Source organism: Palaemon carinicauda, chromosome 22 (assembly GCF_036898095.1).
Source record: "Palaemon carinicauda isolate YSFRI2023 chromosome 22, ASM3689809v2, whole genome shotgun sequence".
Classification (NCBI taxonomy): Eukaryota; Metazoa; Arthropoda; class Malacostraca; order Decapoda; family Palaemonidae; genus Palaemon; species Palaemon carinicauda.
This window is the reverse complement of record NC_090746.1, coordinates 56505051-56527398: the sequence shown is the minus strand read 5'-3', so window position 1 is coordinate 56527398 and position 22348 is coordinate 56505051. Positions and strand designations below refer to the sequence as shown.

Here is a 22348-nt window from a genome sequence, read left to right as displayed (position 1 = left end):
ATTTAAAAAATTCGTAAGGTATAATGGTATTTTATTTTATATATGTTTTAAGGAATTCATTCCTTTCTTTTCTCAAGTCCCGTGCCACCTAATCTTATTTATTTGTCATTTCTAGAATATATAGTTTTATGCTCCCATCCCTTGTGTGATCATAAATTAGAAAGCTGAAGTTGTGTGAAGTTGTATTATTTCGGTAAAAAGGAATATTAAAATGTTTTTGGAATGGGTGTAAGGTGCTAAAACGTGTCCAGTAAATGTGTCCTAAAAATGGAAAGCTTGTCTCCCTTTTCGCCTATTTTATTTTTTTTTTTTTTTTTTTTGACAAATCGTCTTTTCCACAGAAAGTGAATATTACCAGCTACAAGAAGCACCCTGTTGAAATAAAAGAATAATAATTGATAATCGGCCATTGTTTTACTCATATTGTGATGAGAGGCACGAAGCTAAAATATATACACTATCTCGTGGATCCGTATGCAATGTGGGTGTTTAATGGGGAAGGCTTTGTTTAGAAGACGAGTGTGATATATCGATATATGGGAGGGCTTTCCACCATTAAGTTGAAGATATTTTTACTAAAAATAATGCGATATTAAATGAAAATCTGTTCTATATACAATAGGTTTTAACACAGACCAATGTTGATGACAAAATGTGATCTGTCTGGTGGTAAAATTTTAGGCGAAATATACCCCTAAATGCTGTACCAAACTTTTCACATTTAATAATAATTATTACACTTTCATATAATCCTGATAAAAAGCGCATTTTTCCTAGTTAGTGAAAGTTTTCTTTATATTGTGAAGAGATAAGAATTAGTTTATACAGTAGCATCCTTATGTTATAAAGTTATCAAATTGTCGATTGGACCGTTACCACTCTAGTCTGCCGACTTGCTTACTCAACAAACACATCACACCGGTCTTCAGATTTATGTGCAAAGATTTATAACACTTTTATGTCCACACTTATTTTCCTACTTTATTCTTCATTACAATCTTATCAACAATTTCTCGTACCGCTGACAACATTACTTAACCGGTGTTTCTTTTTCTCCCTAGTCATCACTGATACAAAAATCTACATACTCTGATATCATTTTACTGTCTCACCCAACTTCGTACGGTATTTATTGATATTCCATTAACATTCCTCACTACCCTATTGAAGTACACATACACACACACACACACACACACACACATATATATATATATATATATATATATATATATATATATATATATATATATATATATATATATATATACATATATACACTATGTATGTATACATACTATTTCAGTCCACATAAGGAAAATTGAAAGGTAATATGTGTATATGTAGAAATGCTCTACAGGTTCGTCCGCAAGTGGACCTCTAAGAGCGTTTATAATATAATAAACGCTCTGAAAGAAGAGGTCCAGTGGCGGACGAAACTGGAGCATTTCTATATATACACAATCTTTTTATTTTCCTTATGTGGACTACCATATATTAAGTTTATATCTTCGTGCTAAGGAAGAATAAATCTGTATATATATATATATATATATATATATATATATATATATATATATATATATATATATATATATATATATATATATACACACTTTATTACATATACATATTTTGGAATGTATATGTTTCATGGCAGCAAATTGTGAAAGCCACATTTTTTCTTATCAAGTCCAATATCCCTCGATAATCATTCAATAATTAGCGTATGATACAATGGTGAATATTGAACTTCATATGGAATGATATTTATGGGTACCTTGTTTTTGCCTGTGTAAGCTCTTGACACCCTCCCCTCCACACATATATATAGGCTATATGCACATTATATATATATATATATATATATATATATATATATATATATATATATATATATGTATATATATACATATATATATATATATATATATATATATATATATATATATATATATATATATAGTGTGTCTGTGACAATGTAGACTAGATACTCTTAGTAAATCAGGCTACACATGTTTTTATTATAGTAATTTGTTTTCTAGCGAATTGTTTTTAGAACTGGCTACTTTTGCTAATTGCTAGTCCCCCTTGCTTGATATGTGTCGGCGATGTGTCTCACTGATTTTGGTTTAGAAGATGAGTTTTCTCTATGAGGGAATATTTTTATGAATCAATTTAGTTTTAAAGATCATTTGATAGAATAAAATGAAGTTTTTGATAATTAAAATGATTAAATGTGCCATGATAAAATTACCAAACCACATTCGAAATTCATGTGTTAGCGCCGCGGTACTGGGTACGAAGTGACTAGCGAATACTAGCGATTTGTTGTAGACCGAGTGGCGTGTAAGTAACGTTGCACTGCACACAGCTACATTAGCAAAGATCTTGAATAGACCGTCTCCGCGCCGGTGAAGCCTATAAAGATTAAAGATGGTAGATAAAGCTCAACACCGCATTCAGGAGGCGATGACAGGTCTTGTTGATGATTTAGACAAGACTTATCTACGGGGAATGCAGGTTAGAATATCAGGCAAATGGATGGGTTGTTGTTAAATCGACCTTGTTCTGTTAACAGGGTTGACCTTGCCAATGCTCGAATTTATGTCGGGGTTGATCTGTTATTATCCATAAACCCTATTATAAGTTTTAACATTTTTCATTGTAAATGATACTGAATAATTTCAGAACATGTCTATTATATCAAAAGGCTTATGTAAGCCGAGGTCACATATACATGAGGGTTCTAGCTTAACCTAGGCCAACTAAGGTTTGCCGGTAACGCAAGTAAACCAAGTACTTGCTTCCTCTTGTAGACAAAATTGTGGAACCCTATTGTGTGTGTGTTATAAGTGGTTGATCTCATGTTAACCTAGATATCATATTACAAGCTACACCGAGATATATATATTTCAGATTCCATCGCCGTGAGTGCAACCTTACACGACTTCCTAAACTTTGTTGGTATCATGCTAGACATTGTATAGGACTAAATGTAAAGGCCAGGCTGTTTGTAATTGGGGTTGATAGCCTCGTAGGTCATTTATGTGATTTAGTCTTGGTTTGGATTACTCTCACCATAACCTGTACGCAAGTAACCTGCCGGTAGTTTCATAGTATGTTTCCTACTGTTAGATGAAATCCTAGGCCTACTGATACTGTAGTTCCTTTTTGAGAGAAGTTGCATTTTTGTTAATTTGCAAGATTGGTTAGTAAGTTTATGAAGAAATTGCATTTCTGTTTAAGTATTTACTATTGAGTTGTCTGTAGAACAACTTTCAGCAATTAGGTTTATAATAGTTGTGGCTACAAAAGTAGACCTGGATACCTTTCAGAGATGTTTCATGAATAAAGGGTATTATTTTACCGTATTACAGGGCAATGTAAAAATTCCGCTCTTCGAAAATGACACTCGTTCCCATTGCAAATGAATAATTTCAGAAATATTTACTTATATCCAACGATAATGGGGGACCCCCAGTGGGAACTTGGGGTTTTGGGTGGGGAAAACATACTGGGGAAATGGTATGTAATGGTAAAACAAGCCATTTTTTTCTCTATACATTACCTTCTTGGATAAACCGATGAAAAAATACGGTAATATTGAGCCCTGCAATCTAACAGTAGCAATGTCAGTGTAATATGCTAACTTTAGCAGTGTTTTTCATTTATTTTTTGTCATTCTACGGTTTGCTTGTAGTCGTTCTCGTTCGTTCGTTTGTACATAGCAGGTTTCGACCTTCTGCGCATAATCTCCTATCCCTGCGCATAGACTCCACCTCCACCAATAGGATTTCTTCTTCTCTACCCACCAAATTTAACTATTCGACTTCACCCGCTTTATTCAAGTATATGACTTGATCCAGTACAACTATACCATTCCTTTTATGTAATAACCTCGTATACAAATTACGTTTGACCCCAGTATTACTCCTTTTATTATCTGATACCTTATAAAATCACCCCATTTTATATTCCCAGTAAATATTATTTATCATACATTCCATTTTACTCGCTATATTACTTGTATACATTTTGTTATTACCTTGTCACGCCCCGATTTCACATAAATACTTGCTCTGGACAAGTTTCCCATTCTAGTTCATTCATGTTTACTCAGGTCAAATTCAGTCAAATCACGTTATTTACTACAGGAAAACATATATTTTCTGTTCGAAATGAGAATCTGTAATACAGTAAAAATTTTTCCCTCACTAATGAGTAAGAACACAGCGTCTTAAGGGAAAATTCGTCATTTACTAATGACAGCCCCCTATTTGTAACTTTATTGAAATGGCATACAGTATATTCTATTGACTGCATACTGTAACTTATTAATCAGGCCATTCTAAAGGTAGATATTTTCCTGGGGGCTGTTACTAGTAGATATCCATATCTTTTGTTCCCCCTAACCCAACATAGAAGTTCATGTCCCGCCTCTTTGGGATGTCATGTCCATACTTATTGAGGATCATAGTAACTGAAAAGTTCACAGGTTAAGCTATTCTCTTTCCAAAAGCTGTCTTACTACACATCTCCGTACATAGGTTCATTAATATGTATTGTGGAACTTTAGTTCTGAATCTGTTAAACTGCGACTCAAGATGTTTCTTTAATGCGGTGGGGAACTCACATTAAGTATTCTTGTTTTAGCTTTTGCCTGTTTGGAGTTTAATGGGAAATTAATATGTAGAGTACATACAGTCCTCCACTCCCATGTATTGTCTACCTGAGTACAGTTCAGGTCTAGGTTTTCAGCTCACGTCATTGTTCTTTATAAAACTTACTTTATATTGGATGCATTAACAAAACCTACTTCAAATATCCTTATCCTTTGACTTAGAAAACATTTGGCTTACAAATTTTCAATGGCATTAATCATTAAGTGAATAAAATCATAATTTGTTCATACCTACGACGTGTATACAAACCGTTTTACCTTTAAAATAGGCTGTTGAATTCAATAAAGTAGTATTTGACAACAGGTGTTGCATTTGTGCAAGTACCCCAGGGCACCCATCCACCTGTCGGAGACCTCACTTATGTCCTTGGCCACAGTAATTTAGTCGTAGTTTTGCTCTCTTATTCATATAGTTTGAATGGTGATATTGGCTCTTTGTATAATAAGGAAATAAGGCTAGGTTGCAAGTTTATATTAGACTTCTGCTCCTTGGCTTAGATCTAGGAAGTATGCTTCAGGACCAGGGAGAAATGTGATTATAGCTGGGAGTTTTTCAGATTTTGTGGAGTGTTAGGTGATTGTCGTACTCCACGTGCTTGAAGCTCTATCTAGCAGGCCACCAATGACAAGTGACCCAAGAAGGACAAGTTCTCTATAGGTCTTGCAGATAGGTCCTGAATATCTTTTGAATGAGTGGATAGTTGAGACTATCTCACCTCGATGATCCCAGTGTTTCAGCTGTGATTCTAGGTTAATGATATCAGTTGTGATCCCTGCATGGAGTACTCCTTAAGTGTGTCTTCTCAGTTGCTGTCTCCATTGCCCTGTGACTTGGGCCCATGGTTCCTTCCTGCTCTGTGCCCTTGAACAGGGCCCATGTCTTATTCCTGCTCTGTACCTGTGTATATGTTTTAAGCCAAAATCTGTGGTTGCTCAGACCTGGATGGATGCCTTTCTTTGCTGATCCTGAGGTAAGGGGTGGTAAGAGGAAGAAATGTTCATGTTCCTTTTCCAACCTCTCTTCCTTGCCCGCCTCCTGTAATTTCCGATTCTGATTCTGACGCTTTGTAATAGAAGAGGAGAAGGTCCAGGAAGGCCAGCCGTAGCCATATTACTTTTACCACCTCTCTTTCAGGGCGGGGTGGATGACACTCGAGTGGTTCCCAGTCCGCAGCCATGGTCACGCGCTTTGTCCCTTGAGGGTTGAACCCATGACCCGTGTGTTGTGGTGGGCTGTGTTCCGGGTTTCACCCAGGTACCCTGGTAGCCAGGGGGATGAGAGGTGCACGACAATTTGCTGTCGATGTGTTGAAAGAAGCTTGGGCGCCCTCACTATCCTACATTGATGGTGCTCCTTTCTCTGATTGCAGTACTTCGGTAACCCGTGTTGAGAAGTTGGCACTGCTTGAGGTTATTTTTTTGTGGGCAGCTAACTGCCATGGGCAGGCAGTGGAAGGACTGGTACCCCTTGCTTATTAGCACGAAACCAGTGCTGCCTTTCCACCCCAATCAGCAGAGGGAAGAGTATGGGTTACTCCTATCTGCAGTAATCAGTGGCTGAATTCTTCCCCTGCTGTTGTCAGCTGTATGGTTTGTCATCAGCCTCTGATTGCAAGCCCATTGGTTCATAGTAATTGTTTTAATGGAGGGGAATGTATCTCCAGAGACCAGAGTAGCATGCTGCACCTTCTACCCATGCTTAGTATGATGACACTCAGGATTTGTCTGCCTGTAATGTACTGGGCGTTTGCCTTGTACTGACGGAGATGGACAATCCATAGTTGGAGGGTTCCTGCAAGAACTCATTTGTGAGTGCTATGGGCTACATTAAAATAGAATGCCATATAAACAATGAAGAGAGAACCATGTCAACTTGTTCCGTAAAAACATTTACTGCGATTTTGAACATTTGAAGTTCCACCAATTCAACTGTATAATCAAGATAATTCCACCATCTGGTCACAGCTAGAATAAAACTAGACTACTGTGTAGTGTTAAGCCTTATGATGGAGAAGTTTAGTTTCGAGCCTAAGAGAGGTAGCACAACCATCCTTGAGCAAGGTAGCACAACCATTCTTGAGCAGGTGAGAACTTCTGGCTCAGCTGTAGCAGTGTACTGTAATCTGGAACATCTTATTTCTGAAACTTATTCCCGAGGGCTTCCCCACCAGCAATTGCTTCAGTGGTCTCTGAAGTGTCACTTGTTGGCAGCAAGCATTCTCCCATACCATCTTATTCCAGTGGAACATGAGGATCAGGATGATCTTTCCTTACAGCTAAATGAAAGAAAACTTTACCAATAGATTTCCTCTCAACTTCACACGTCTATAGCGAACTCTGTAAGTCAAGTGTGACTTGAGGGGCTGGTTAATCTCCTCCATTTTAATGATAATCGCCACCTCCAGAAATGCTTCTGTTTTAGGATGCATGCAGAGAGTAGTGGATGGCACACCTGGGGGATCAAGTAGCTTCAATGGTGTGTTCCCCATAAGAAAATTATTTACATATCATCATCATGGGGGATCAAGTAGCTTCAATGGTGTGTTCCCCATAAGAAAATTATTTACATATCATCATCATCATCTCCTACGCCTATAGACGCAAAGGGCCTCGGTTAGATTTTGCCAGTCTTCTCTATCTTGAGCTTTTAATTCAATACTTCTCCATTCTTCCTCTCCTACGTTGCGCTTCATAGTCCTCAGCCATGTAAGCCTGGGTCTTCCAATTCTTCTAGTGCCTTCTGGAGCCCAGCTGAATGTTTGGTGAACTTATCTCTCTTGGGGGAGTGCGAAGAGCATGCCCAAACCATCTCCATCTACCCCTCATCATGATCTCATCCACATATGGCATTTCTAATACTGTCCTGTCATTTAACTCCCAATATCCTTCTGAGGCCTTTGTTCTCAAATCTACTAAATTTGATTTCTAACTCTTCATGTGATATTGAGTTCCTATGTTAAAGACAAGTCACATTTCTAGTCGCACAAACACACATGCTTTTGCAGGCTGCTAATAGGGCATACACTAGCTGCAGCACTTTATTTTAGCAAGGGCAGGGTTCGTACTACACTCGTCCATACATCGAGGAAGAGTGAACCCCTGGTCAAACCAAGGCCATTTGGTGAGGACTTTCTCCCTCCTAAGAGTGAGTCACCCCTATAAATAGTAAAGGGTTTATATTTTTGCGGGAAAAAATGACATTTGTTCAATAATTTCCATTTTTAAACATAAAACTTACCCGGTAGTTATATATATAGCTTACGTCCCTGACGTCACGGCAGAAAATTCAAAACTTGCGACAATCGCCGATTGGATAGCCAGGTGTACCACCCCTGTGCTCTAGCGAGGTACCTAGGAACCATTCCAGGAACCCTCATATATTCCCTGCCGTCGCTAGCGGCGCCACGTGGACATTCTGCTCGTCAGTTTGCTTATATTTACTGATTTACTTTGGTGATGTACAAAACTTTGGTTGTTGACTCCCGCTTGTTTGATTTTGCTATTGGATATTCTTGGATACGATTGGATTCAGAAATTTTTGACCCTTGCTTGTTGATTTCTATCTAAAATTTTCCATAATGGCCACCCCCCTATAACTTTTAGGATGTGTGTGAGTGGGTGTAAGACCCGAATGGCTAAAGCTTCTCTTGATCCCCATTCACTCTGCGTTAAATGCAGAGGTAAAGATTGTTATTTGGGTGATCGTTGTGATGAGTGTGTTCTTTTGTCAGAGCATGAATGGATTGAGTTTGATCGCTATAGGCGTAAACTTCAAAGGGATAGATTAAGACGATGTTCTTCTCGTTCTTCAAAAGACCTTTCCTCTTCCCATGTCACTGACCCTATTCCTTCCCCTGTAGTGGTAGATTCTGATCCCGCTACTGTTACTGCTAATGAGCCTACGCTTAAGGACATGTTGGTAGCAATTCAAACGCTGGGCGCTAAAGTGGAATCGCTTGCGGCGGACAAAACGCAGCTTATGTCCGATGTAAAGCAGTTAAAGGGTGAAAGTGCAAAAAGTGCAGTGAAGTTATTTAGTGCTGTGGAGGGTACGCCTGCTCGCGTCTCTCGTTCTCCGAGTCTTAGACCTCTTCCAAGCTCCCCAACCCCTGGGAGAAGGAATGTTGAACGGCAAAAGGAGACGAGAGGCTTTAAAACATGAGCAGATGTCCCCTCGAACATACCTGTTGACGTTTCCCAGGACATTCGCCCTCACCATAGGAAAGGTGAGGTTAAGTTGCTTTCGCCGTCTTCGGATGACGCAATACCTAAACGAGGCTGGCGGCTAACATCCAGACCTCTTAAGAGGACCTTTGATAAGGCCAACCAACGTCCTACTAGCACATCGCGGCCTGGCTGTAGCCATTGGGATAGTCCAGAGAGTTTTTTATCTTCATTTGAGAGCTCTCCTACTAAACGTCCTGCTAGGACGTCGGACACTGCCAAGGATTCTGCTAAGCAGTTGTCAGAACCAGGCTTAACCTCGGTTCATGCTCCCCCACAGCCGTCAGACTGGTTTTCACCATCCAGACGTTCTGAACGCCTTATGAGTGGTGAGGAGAACGTAGTGGTGTTGTCACCGATATCACAATGAATGGATCCTAATTTGAACATGATACAAGAGATGGAACAAAGGCTATCTTCTTTCATGCAAAATTACCAAGCCCCGATCAGTAAGAGAGTAGCAGTCCTGGATCCTGAACTTCAGGAAGCCTCTCTTCTGGACGCCAGGCGGCGTAAGCCTATCAGTCAATAGGCTCTGAATGACGATTTCATTTTCGTCTCTCCCTTGAAAGGTCGTAACACTGTTCCTCTCAAAGAAATTGAACTTGTTCGTGTGCACAAACGTCAAGCATACCATCGTAGCGACAAGCGTCAAGCAGACAGACGTGACAGTTTTTGTCAGGCTTGAGACAGCGAGCGGTCTGCTCAACGCGACGTGAAACGTCCTGTAGGACGTGTTCCCGAACGTGTGGTTAAGCGTGCAGTGGTTCATGATCTCGAACGTCCTTCTATGCGAGGCGCCGAGCTTCCTGCTAGCTATAGCATCGAACGTCCTTTAGGACGTGATCCTGAGCGAACAACTACGAATGAAGTTGAGTTCTCAGCCAGCCCTAACGTTGATCGCTCTTCAATCCGAGGTGCCGAACGTCCTCTTAAGCGCAAAGGTGAACTACATTCAGGACGTGAGCTCGAACGTCCTGCAAAACGAGACGTCGAACGTCCTGCTAAACAAGTCATCGAACGTCGTAGTTCGCAGGACGTCAACCGCCCTTCAAGACTCAATATTGAACGTCCTCCAGGACATGTCGCCGAGCGACAAGCAGCCAAACAGGTCGTCGAGCGGCAAGCGGTACGCGGCGCTGAGCGCCAGTCAGGAAGCGATGTCAAGCGGTTTTCAGAACGCGACCCTGAGCGACCTGGTGATTTAGAAGTGAGTCTTGATTATGAGGATGAGTCCTACGCTCTTCAGGATGACACTGATTTTAACAGAGATCAGATTCAGGATCACGTTAGTTCCGATCGCGTTGATCGCGAGCATTTGGATGAGCGTCAAGCCACACGTTCGCTTGGCGACAGACGTGATGATCCAGTTTCTCTTGCTGTCGAAAGTCAGGATCTTCATGTGAAGGACACGGTTCTCAACACTGTTGCTCTCGTTGGAGCTTTACCAGAGAAGGACATTGAGGGTCAGCTTTCTCCTGTTGAGTTTGAGGAGGTTTCAGAAGATGAAGACTATCTCATTTCGTCCTTCAATAGATCTGAAAAAACTTATGAAAGTTTTCACTGAGGAATTCTCAGACTTTTTTGTACCTGTGGCTCCACGTTCTCCACCTTCCGAATTTACTCTTGGGAAGGCTTCAAAGAAGTCTCAGTTTACCAAGATGGTCTAGTCACGGTCTTCTAAGAGGGCTCTAAGACTGATGGGTGACTGGATGCAGTCCAAGAAAACCTAGGGAAAGCGGCTTTCGCATTTCCTCCAGCTAGAGTAGCATCTAGGTCTAGTATCTGGTACGAGACAGGAGAAGTTCTCGGCTTGGGGCCTCTGCCCAGGGAGATTTCTCGAGTCTTGTAGACGCTCCTCGTCGGTCGGCCATGAGGAAGACCAAGATTTTCTGGTCTACCTCATAGCTGGATCATCTGCTTAAGGGCATATTTAGAGCCTTCGAAGTTTTTAACTTCCTTGACTGGACGTTAGGAGCCTTGGGTAAAAAAGTTGCTGCTTTTAAAGAAGGTGATACCTCTAACTTAGTCCACTTAATGTCCTGTATGGATAAGGCATTGCGGGACGGATCCAATGAGTTGGCAGCACTCTTTTTTACAGGGATTCTCAAGAAAAGGGCTCAGATGTGCTCATTTCTGTCACTGGGGGTTACTCCCTTCCAGAAATCTGAGTTATATGCTCCTCTTTCTCCCTTGCTGTTCCCTCAAGAGCTCATAAAGGAAATATCGTCTGCTTTAACGCAAAAGGCCACTCAAGACCTGGTCTCTAAGACAGCCAGAAAGGTCCTCCCACCTTTTTTTCCAGCTGCAAACCTAAGGAAGAAACAACTTTTCCTAAGTTCTCCCAGCCCTTTCGAGGGAGATCTTCCCGCAGGGGTAGCTCCAGACCCGATGCAAGAAGAAATAAGAGGAGAAGCTACAGATCAGGGCGAAGCAGAGTTTGACTGCTTTCGCCTTCAGGCAGTAGGAGCCAGACTACTCAACTTCTGGCAAGCGTGGGAGAAGAGAGGAGCAGACCGATGATCAATACAGATCTTGAAGGAGGGTTAAAAAATCCCCTTTATAGGGAATCCTCCTTTGGTCTTAGCTCCAGTGGATTTCTCTCCCAGATAGAGAGAGGAGACAAAGAGACAAGCATTACTGTATTTATTCAAGTGTCTCTAATGTTGGAGAAGGAGGCCATAGAAAGAGTACAGGACATACGTTCTCCAGGCTTTTACAACCACCTGTTCCTGGTACCCAAGTACCCAAGAACTCGGGGTATGGCGTCCAGTCCTGGACGTAAGTGCATTGAACAAGTTCGTCCAAAGACGAAGTTCTCAATGGAGACTTCGAAATCAGTTCTTGCTGCAGTAAGGAAAGGCGACTGGATGGTCTCATTAGACCTCCAGGACGCCTATTTTCACATCCCAATTCATCCGAGCTTCATGCATTATTTAAGATTTGTATTCAAAGGGGAAGTTTTTCAATTTCGAGCCCTATGTTTCGGCCTCAGCACAGTCCCACAAATATTTACGAAATTCATGCTCAACGTAGCAAAGATCCTCCACTCAAGGGGCATCAGAGCCTCCCTGTATCTCGACGATTGGCTTCTCAGAGCTCACTCATACGATCACTGCCTGAAGGATCTCCAGACAACTTTGAGCCTTACGAAAGAACTGGGTCTTCTTGTCAACAAGGAAAAGTCTCTCTTGATTCCATCACAAGAGATTCTTTATTTGGGAATGACGATTCGGAGTCGGATTTTTCGGGCTTTTCCGTCTCATTTAAGGATGGAGCAAGGCAGTTTGAAACTCCGATCTCTTCTAAGGAAAAGCATGTGTTCAGCGAGGAAGTGGAGGAGTCTAGTAGGAACCCTCTCCTCCTTAGAACAATTTGTTCCCCTAGGAAGACTGAACCTTCGTCCTCTCCAATTCCACCTCAATCACCATTGAAACAAGGAGGACATAGAGATAATGAGCATTCCAATTACGGAATCCATCAAAAACTGCCTTCGGTGGTGGGACGAACCAGGCAAGTTCCAAGAAGGTCTCGGTTTAACTCGAAAGAACCCAGACCTTGTGTTATGTTCCGACGCCTTGGACTCAGTGTGGGGAGCAACTCTGGACAAGTTGGAAGCTTCGGGGCTGTGGTCAGAGACCCAGAAGAATTTCCATATCAATCAGAAAGAATTGTTGGCAGTCCTGTTAGCCCTCAAAAGTTTCGAAGGGTCAGTTCTAAACAAAGTGGTACAAGTCAATGCCGACAACACGACGGCATTGGCTTACATTACCAAACAAGGGGGAACTCACTCGATATCTCTTTACGAAACTACGAAGAATCTCCTATGGGCAAAGGAGAGGAATGTGGTCCTGATGACAAGGTTCATCCAAGGAGAGAAGAACGTAATGGCAGACAGCCTCTGCAGAAGAGGTCAGATCCTGTCCACAGAGTAGACGCTCCATCAACAAGTATGCAAGAGTTTGTGGCGACTTTGGGGTCGACCATGCATAGACCTCTTCGCAACATCAAAAACAGAGAGGTTAGAGGCGTATTGCTTTCCAGTACTGGATCTAGAAGCAGTCCACATAGATGTGTTTCTGTTGGATTGGACCAATCTAGACACATACGCTTTTCCACCATGCAAGATCCTGTACAAAGTGGTACAAAAGTTTGTAGCAACCGAAGGGACCAGAATGACCCTAGTGGCCCCCTTTTGGCCCTCAAGAGAATGGTTCACAGAGGTACTGGAATGGTTGGTAGACACTCCAAGAAGCCTTCCATTAAGAGTAGATTTACTCAAACAACCTCACTTGGAAAGATTCCATCAAAATCTCCAAAGTCTTCAGCTGACTGCCTTCAGACTATCGAACAACTCACTAGAGCTAGAGGTTTTTCGAAGGAGGCAGCTCAAGCCATTGCAAGAGCAAGAAGAACATCAACTATCAAGGTTTATCAATCCAAGTGGGAGGTTTTTAGAGAGTGGTGTAAAGTCAACACTCTTTCCTCATCCAGTACCTCTGTAACTCAAATTGCGGACTTCCTGCTCCACCTTCGAAGGAAGCGCAACTTTTCTTTCTTGACAATTAAGGGATACAGGAGTATGTTAGCGACTGTATTCAGGCACAGAAACCTGGACCTTTCAAACAATAAGGATCTGTAAGAACTTCTTAAATCTTTTGATACTACAAAGCAACGGCACCAAGATTCACCAGCTTGGAATCTAGATATTGTTTTAAAGTTTTTTATGAGTGACAGATTTGAGCCCTTAAATTCAATTTCCTTGAAGGACCTTACTATGAAGACTCTGTTTTTGGTTAGTCTCGCAACAGCCAAGAGAGTTAGTGAAATCCATGCGTTTAGCAAAAACATTGGTTTTCGAGATGGTAAGGCTGTCTGTTCCTTACAGTTAGGCTTTCTCGCCAAAAATGAACGCCCTTCTCAACCTTGGCCCAAAGCTTTTGAAATTCCGAATCTTTCGGATTTAGTTGGCGAGGAGTTGGATAGAGTCCTATGCCCAGTAAGAGCTCTGAGGTTCTACCTGGACCAAACAAAAGACTTACTAGGCAATTAGGAAGCTCTATGGTGCTCAGTCAAAAAGCCCACGTTGCAGATGTCAAAAAATGCCTTGTCATTTTTTATCAGGCTCTTGATTAAAGAACCTCATGCACATTGTAATGAATCAGACCTTGGGCTTCTAAAGGTTAAGACTCACGAAGTCAGAGCCGTAGCAATGTCAGCAGCATTCAGACAGAATAGATCATTGCAAAGCATAATGGACACAACCTTTTGGAGGAGCAAATCTGTGTTCGCTTCACATTATCTGAAAAGTGTTCAGACTCGTTACGAGGACTGCTACACTCTGGGTCCATTCGTAGCAGCGAGTGCAGTAGTGGGTGAAGGATCCACCACTACGTTCCCATAATCCCAATAACCTTTTCTTCTCTTGGAACTTTTATTTATTTTTATGGTTGTTTTCGAGATTGTGTCAGTCTTCCACAATCAATAATTTTAGTCAGGTGGTCAATTTTGTTCCTTGAAGAGCACCCGGAACGAGTTATTGGAGGAGGTTGTGTCACAATGAGGTATATACACCAGTTTGACAGTCCCTAAGAGATCTTCAGCCCCCTGGGAGGATTGCTGGATCTCATAAGGCTAGCAGACATAATGAGGCAGAGGGTCACTGAAGTCAGCTTCCTTATCAGGTACGAACCCTTAAGTTTGTTTTGATTAACTCTCAAAGGTGAATTCCAACTATATTGGCTGTCTCTAACCCTGCACCAAAGGTGTTAATCAGCTATATATATAACTACTGGGTAAGTCTTATGTTTAAAAATGGTATTTTCATTATAAGATAAATTTTTTAACATACCCGGTAGTTATATACAGTGGTACCTCTACATACGAATTTAATCCGTTCCACAACCGACTTCGGGTGTCGAAAAGGTTCGGTTGTCGAAACGAATTTTCCCATAAGAATACTGTACATTGAAATAGGATTAATCCGTGGTTGACCCCAAAAACCTATGATACCTCCTAAATAAATTACTACACATAATTACACATGACAATAATGCACACTAAATTAGATAATAGACATGTAAAAAAGAATATTTATAAAGAAATAATAAATAAGAAACGGGTTTTTAGCGTCACTTTACCTTAAAAGTCCAGCGCAGGTGTCTGTCTTGCTACGCAGAGAGGAGACGGACGGGCGGCGAGGAGGTAGAGAGGGTGACTACGTACACTACTGTAACTTATTCTAACTTACACTAAGTGAACTTTAACCTAACTTAGCTTATTTATTTTTTTTTTTATTTTTATATTTTATATTTTTTTTTACATTTTCTTTTTTTCTTTTTGATGATTAATTTTAATCACTTTCACTCTCTTTCTGTTTCAAGATTGTCGAGATCGTCGACATGTTTCGGCCATATTCTTTTGCAAGTTCACTCACGCTCATGTTTTTCAATAATTCCTTGCTTTACTTCTAAAGAAAGCATTTCCTTCTTCCTTTTCTCACCACTACCACTACCACTTGTGAAACTAAGCTTTTTAGGACCCATGATTTACGTAAAATACCGTAAAGGGATGAACGTATAAAATCACGATTAAAACTCAGTTAATAGCAGAACGCATAGGGCACAACCACACGAAGCCGACGAGAACAGAGGAAGGACCCAAGCCACGCTAATTGAGGGTCCCTCTGAGGTCGAAGTGCTGCCTTCTATAGGCGGAAATAAAAAATACATCCGGCGCTATGTGTACCATCTACGTGTACGGGTATTGTTTACTTCGGGTGTCGAAAAAAAATTCGCATGTAGAGTAGGAACGTGTTCGAATTGTACTTCGCGTGTCGAAAAATTCGGATACAACTGGTACGACGAAAATTGCTTACTTCGTTTGTCGAAATAAAATTCGGGTGTAGAGTCGAAAAATTGCTCAAATTTTACTTCGGATGTTGGAAAATTCGGATGTAGATACGTTCGTATGTAGAGGTTCCACTGTATAATTAAATCCCCACCCTCTAAGAGACTAGAGGCATGGAATATATAAGGGTACTGGAATGGTTCCTAGGTACCTCGCTAGGGCGCAGGGGGGGGGTACACCTGGCTATCCAATCGGCGATTGGCGCGGGTTTTGAATTTTCTGCCGTGACGTCAGGGACGTAAGCTATATATATAACTACCGGGTAAGTACAGTATGTTCAAAAATTTATTTTATAATGAAAATACCATTTTTCCTAGCATACAAACCTGGAGCTATGTCTATCAATTGGCCCTCCACCCTGTCCCCCAAGAAGTCCTGCCAGAAAACTAAAGTGGTTGCTCAGCCCATGTGTGCGAGGGAGCGGGGACCCCCACGCGCTAATTAGTGGTTTGAGTAGTTACCCCTCACTAAAATTATCATGGCACGTCTTTCAGCTTCGCCAAAAGTGATAACCCTATAAATAACTCCAGGTTTGCATGGTTAGAATAATACAAATTATTTGATAAATTTGTCATATTTCATTGTTGCCCTTAACAGTATACAGTACTGTATTCAATTTCTCTGGTTTACAAAAGTTTTACATTTCAGAGATCCATGCATCTATGTTCAGCAGATTGCTGTGATAGAAAAGAAAGCTCTGTTGATCAAGTTCATCGATGTATTGAAAGCTGCTCAACCCCTCTAACTCAAGCACAAAGCTTTGTACAAAATGAACTCTCGCAGTTTCAGGTAGGAACCTGTTTTATTATATTTTAATTAGTTCTTAGTAATCAAATTGAATTTTTCCGTTCCAACACTAAATACAAACACTTTTGCTCTTTATTAGGGAATATACAAGCTAAGCTATAACCCTAGTTAGAAAACCAATATGCTATAAGCACAAGGGATCCAACGGGGAAAAATAGACTAGTGAGGAAGGGAAACAAAGAAATAAGTAAACTACAAGAGAAGTAATCAACAATCGAAATAGAATGTTTTTAAGAATAGTAACAACATTAAATTAGATTACCCATATATGTACTGCATAAAGTAAAAATTTAAAAAAACAAGAAGAGAAATGAGATAGAATAGTGTGCCCAAGTGTACTGTCTCAAGCAAGAGAACTCTAATCCAAAACAGTGGAAGGCCATGGTACAGAGGCTATGGCACTAAGTGTCATCCTAGAGGAGCTACTTACCGTAGCTAAAGAGTCTCTCCTACATATACCCAGGTAAAGTAGCCACTGAACAATTGCAACGCAGTACAGTACTTAACCCCTTGAGCAAAGGAGAATTGTTTGGTAATTTCAAGTGTTGTCAGGTGTATGAGGACAGAAGAGAATGTCGAAAAAATACACTAGACTTTGGTGATGTGTAGGCAAAGATAAAAGGAACTGTAACCAGAGAAAGAAATCCAATTGTAGTAGTCTGGCCAGTCATAGGATCCAATAATTCTAGTGGTAGTACAGTGATACCTCGGTACTCGACCATAATCCGTTCGAGATCCGTGTTCGACCTCCGATTTGTTCGAGTACCGAATTTTTTTTCCCCATAAGAAATAATGGTATATATTCTATTCCGTTCCCAAGCACTCGAACAGGCCCAAAATATTAATAAAACGTGTACCTAAACAACAATAATTATCTAAATGTGTATGAAATTGGTCAGAAAATCCTATAAAACAATTTTAAACCATTTACTGTACTAAAATAAAACAATTTTAAACCATTTTCTGTACTGTAGTGAACATACCTTTGAGCAGCGGTTCGATGGCATACAGGGATGGATGTGGAGAGGATGGAAGGGGGAGGTTACTGCTTGGAAGGAGAGTCCCCTTCCATGATGTGGCGGGGTAGTTCTCCTTCAGGAGTTGTTTCTCTCTCCAATGAAAGGGTGGGCAGATCTATTTCAGGGGTTTCTTCTCTTCTTTGTCTCTTCTTTGGAGGAGAAACAGGCTTTGATGTAGCAGCTTTCTTTTCTTTTGTGAAAAACTGGTCTATTGTTAATTGTTTCTTCCTCCTCTGCAGTATTCTTCGAAAATGATACATGACACTATCATTAAACATATGCACTGCCCGGTTTGCTACTGCAATTTCTGGGTGGTATTTTTCAGCAAAAGCCTGCACATCTGCCCACTTGGAACAAATTTCATTGATGAGAGAACTTGGAACATCCTCCCTTACCTCATCCTCTTCTGAAGATTCCTGCTCCACAATCAGATCCTGCTGCTGTTGTTGTTGCAGGTGCAACAATTCCTCCACAGTCAACTCGGTAGAATGGCTTTCTACAAGCTCATCAATATCATCCTTGTCGACCTCAAGCCCCAAACTCCTGCCCATGACAACAATTTCCTCAACGACATCAGTGTCATCAGAAATTACAGGGGTAGCAGTGCTTGGACCCGCCTCTGGTTGGAAACCTTCAAACTCCCTCTCTGTGACACATGATGGCCACAGCTTACGCCAGGCAGAGTTCAATGTCCTATAGGTCACACCTCGCCAAGCTTGGTCAATCATGTTAACAGAGTTGAGGATGCTGAAGTGTTCCTTCCAGAATTCCTTTAGGGTCAACTTCGTGTCACTGGTCACTTCAAAACACTTTCTGAAAAGGGCCTTGGTATAGAGTTTTTTGAAGTTTGAAATGACCTGTTGGTCCATGGGCTGGAGTATGGGAGTAGTATTGGGGGGCAAGAATTTGATTTTGATAAAGCTGTATTCTTCTTTCAAGTCATCCTCGAGACCTGGAGGATGTGCAGGAGCATTCTCCATAACCAGAAGACATTTCATTGGCAAGCTCTTTTCAATGAGGTAAGCCTTAACCTGGGGGGCAAACACTTCGTTTATCCACTCAGTAAAGAATTGTCTTGTGACCCAAGATTTAGTGTTCGAGCGCCACATAACTGGTAGTGCACTTTTACAAATATTATTTCGTTTGAACACCCGGGGGTTGTCCGAGTGGTACACTAACAAGGGTTTGATCTTGCAATCGCCACTTGCATTTGCACACAGCAACAGTGTTAGCCTATCTTTCATTGGCTTGTGACCTGGCATCTTCGTCTCGTCCTTGGTAATGTACGTATTGGCTGGCATTTTCTTCCAAAATAACCCAGTCTCATCACAATTAAAGACTTGTTGTGCGATCAAATTTTGTTCATTTATGTACCGATCGAATTCCCCCACGTATTTATCGGCTGCAATTTGATCCGAACTAGCTGCCTCCCCATGCCTAGTAACACGATGAATACCTGTTCTATTACGAAACTTTTCAAACCAACCCCTGCTCGCTTTAAATGTAAATGAATCACTTTCACTGGTACTCGGACTTTTCTTCACTAATTCTTCATAGATATGCAACGCTTTTTCACAAATGAACGCTTCACTAACACTTTCCCCGGCCAACTGTTTTTCTTTAATAAATATTAAAAGCAACTTTTCCATCTCCTCAATCACTTGTGGCCTTTGCTTAGTTACCGCCGTAACTCCCGTTGCAACATTCGCCTTCTTAATCATTTCTTTATGCTTTAAAAACGTAGAAATGGTCGACTTCGCCATTCCGTATTCTACCGCTAAATCGGACACTCGTACACCATTCTCATATTTCGCTATAATTTCCTTCTTCAACTCGATCGTTGTTCGCACTGTTTTCCTCTTCTCCTTCCCCTTAACACTCATTACTTTCTTGGGACTCATTATGAAAGCTAAAAAAGCAATTAAAAGCACTGAAAATCACTAAATCACAACGAATGCTGATCGCGCGTTGTCTGAGTGACGCTCTCGAGAGAACTGATGCTTCCCGAACAAGCGAGAGTGGCCGAGATGGCGCGATCATCACAAAGCCCATGCGGTCGTCACGTGTTCGGCTGGTCGAGTACCGAATTTTTGGTCGAGCACCGCAGCAAAAATTTCTCGAAAATTTTGGTCGAACTCCGAATTGTTCGAGTATAGAGTCGTTCGACTACCGAGGTATCACTGTATCTCAACGGAAGGACTCAATAACTCTAACGGTAGTATCTCAATGGAAGGACCCAATAACTCTAGCGGTGGGGTAGTACTGGCTACCCTGCTCACACACACTATTGTCACTTTTACTTTTGGCTCTGTGAAGAGAGGACGTTTGTCTCTCCACCGCCCAACCTTTTTTTATTGGCCTTTGACTAATTTGTTCTAGTTTTTGTTTATTTTTTGCAAGTGTGAGTGTTGCTGTTTCGGAGACGGCTAGTGCCGGGTTCTCCTGGAGGGCAGAGAAACCTTTGCTTATGATCTCTTTCCCTTTGACACTGGACAACCCATAGGCTGTAGGGCTCAGCCACTATCCCCTAGTGCAGTGGCTAGGTCCTCCGCAGAGGAGTCGTTCTCCGTGTGGACCCTCCTTTACTGGTTGAAGTAGATGTTGCTTGCACCCTGCGAGTTTGACGACGGAAAGGCCACTTGCGAGTGCCCCCGAGCTCGACTTTGGTCTTGCTCCTCTACACTGATGACAATGCATGCCCTCGTTCCTAGATGGCAGCCTGCAGGGGAATGTAAATTTTGAAGCATGTTCCTGTTCCTCTTGGGGGACGCTCTTCCCGTTTGCAGGTTACTTTTTCTCCTGAGTGGTTTTCTTCATTGCTAACGACTTGGCACTCCGTTTGGCTAATGAAGCCGGTGAGGAGTAAGTTGGAAGCATGTTCCTGCATTCTTCGGGGGTCACCTTTCCTGTTTGTGGGTAAGGTTTTCACCCGAATGGTTTTCTTCAGCTCTGACGATGCCACACTCCCTCGTTCTGCGATGGCAGCCGACGGAGGTTGTGCAAAGTCTGAAGCATGTTCTTACGCCTCTCTTTTTCTCCCGATTGGTTTTCTTCAGCTGTAATGATGGCACACTCCATTGTTTGCTTAATGAAGCAGGCATAATGAGGGCAAAGTTGGAATTATGTTCCTGCTCCTCCCCCGTCACCCCCTTCGTAGTCTGCGCCTGCTACAGTTCCTGGTCATCATGCTGACGACGGCTATCCTTCGTTCTGAACTTGCTGAGCCAGGGGAGGAGGGCCAAAGTCCGTAGTTTGTTCCTGCTACTCATGGGTACATCTTTCCTGTACGTGGATTCAGTCCTTCCCTAATTATTCTTTGCCACACTGGATTAAGAGAGGGATATAGACTCGTCCATGCCTTTCTCTAATCCCTCGGTGTGTGGCCCATCGAGGCATGAAGTTACTCACCCCTTGTGAGTTGGATGCACTCCAGCCTCGCCTCATCCTGTTGCCGAGTCCAAGTGTGTTCGCCATTCCCCTCCAGGGAATCCAGACAATTGTTGTCAGAGCGTAGATCGCGCAACTCACTGCCACACATCAGTGAGCAGGCAGTCTCCTGCTCGCCAGCGGATTCCAGTGCACTCAGGCACCATCGTCTTCCAGAACGAGACCAACCCCCTGTTCATGAGCGCGTCAGCACTTGACTCCTTGCCATCCCTTGGCTATGCGTCTCTTGGTTCTTCAAGACACAGGCTACCTGATCGCAGCCCTGCTGCAGCTCGCAATCGTCCATCAGCTTGCGTTCGTGATTGCCTGTCTGCTCGCAATTGTCTTTCAGCTTGCGATCGCCCATCAACTCGCCTCCAGGTTGTAGAGTTTCAGCACCTGATGATTCCTCTTCTCATGATCGCCCCTCGGTTCTCTACCTCATTTCATTATTAATGATGAGACCATAGACCAGCTCATGATTACTCCTATATAGCAACACTTCAGTGTTACAGCACTTCTCAGCTCGCTACTTTCCCTTCTGAAGTAAAGTTGGCCCCCGCTTTTGACAATTAGCAGTCTCCCCGCTTGCTGGTAGAATCGCTTATAACCAACGACATGTCTTGGAAGCCTTGACTCTAGGGATGGTCATTACCAACTTCGTTTAACGGAGAGTTTCTGTGGCAAAGATTGTAGAGCACTACTGGCTACGACCCTCACTGGAAGCGAGCACGTTGCCCTTCCCAGCGAGACTTCTGCTTGTCCTCTCATCATTCAAGTATGCCTCAACGATTGCTTAGCAAGTCTCCTCATTTAGATGATGCATGCTTGACTCTTTCCAGAGCAAGAGCTAGTATGGCCTCATTAGTGCTAGCTTTCACATCTGCATTAGCACACAGGTGTGCTGTATTTCGATGTGGTCTCGCCGGTAGCACCACACAGAACTTCATTCTATGCCTACATGCAGTCGAAAGATTTTATCACACTCTTCTTGGAGCCTAACGCAGCACTCATCAGCGGTGGGAGGGGTACAGCGCACTTGTTAGCCTTGGTGCTTAATACCTCACTCGGCACTCAGAATTTGTTGTTTTCACACAAGTACAGTGGGAATGGATTCTTGATGCATACAACTTTTTAGAACTTCACATGAGCTTCAGCTCTCGGGAATGGATTCTTGATGCATACATCTTTTTAGAACTTCACATGAGCTTCAGCTCTCGACACAACATGCAGTCATGCAGATGTTAACGCACAATAAGAGGTCATGAAGATGTTGAAA

The 22348-nt window shown here is 42.1% G+C and overlaps 1 protein-coding gene across 2 annotated transcripts in view; it reads left to right on the top strand.

Moving 5' to 3' along the window:
• Window positions 1-2212: 2212 nt before the first annotated feature.
• Window positions 2213-22348, top strand: part of LOC137616461 (protein FAM136A) — a 97807-nt gene continuing 77671 nt past the window's right edge. The window contains exons 1-2 of one of the 2 annotated variants that reach the window (XM_068346255.1): window positions 2213-2523; window positions 16466-16606. In XM_068346255.1, the coding sequence (XP_068202356.1) occupies window positions 2437-2523; window positions 16466-16606 (228 nt within the window). In that variant the 5' untranslated portion in view covers window positions 2213-2436. The remainder of the gene's footprint in view (window positions 2524-16465; window positions 16607-22348) is intronic. The other variant, XM_068346256.1, reaches the window with a different exon arrangement.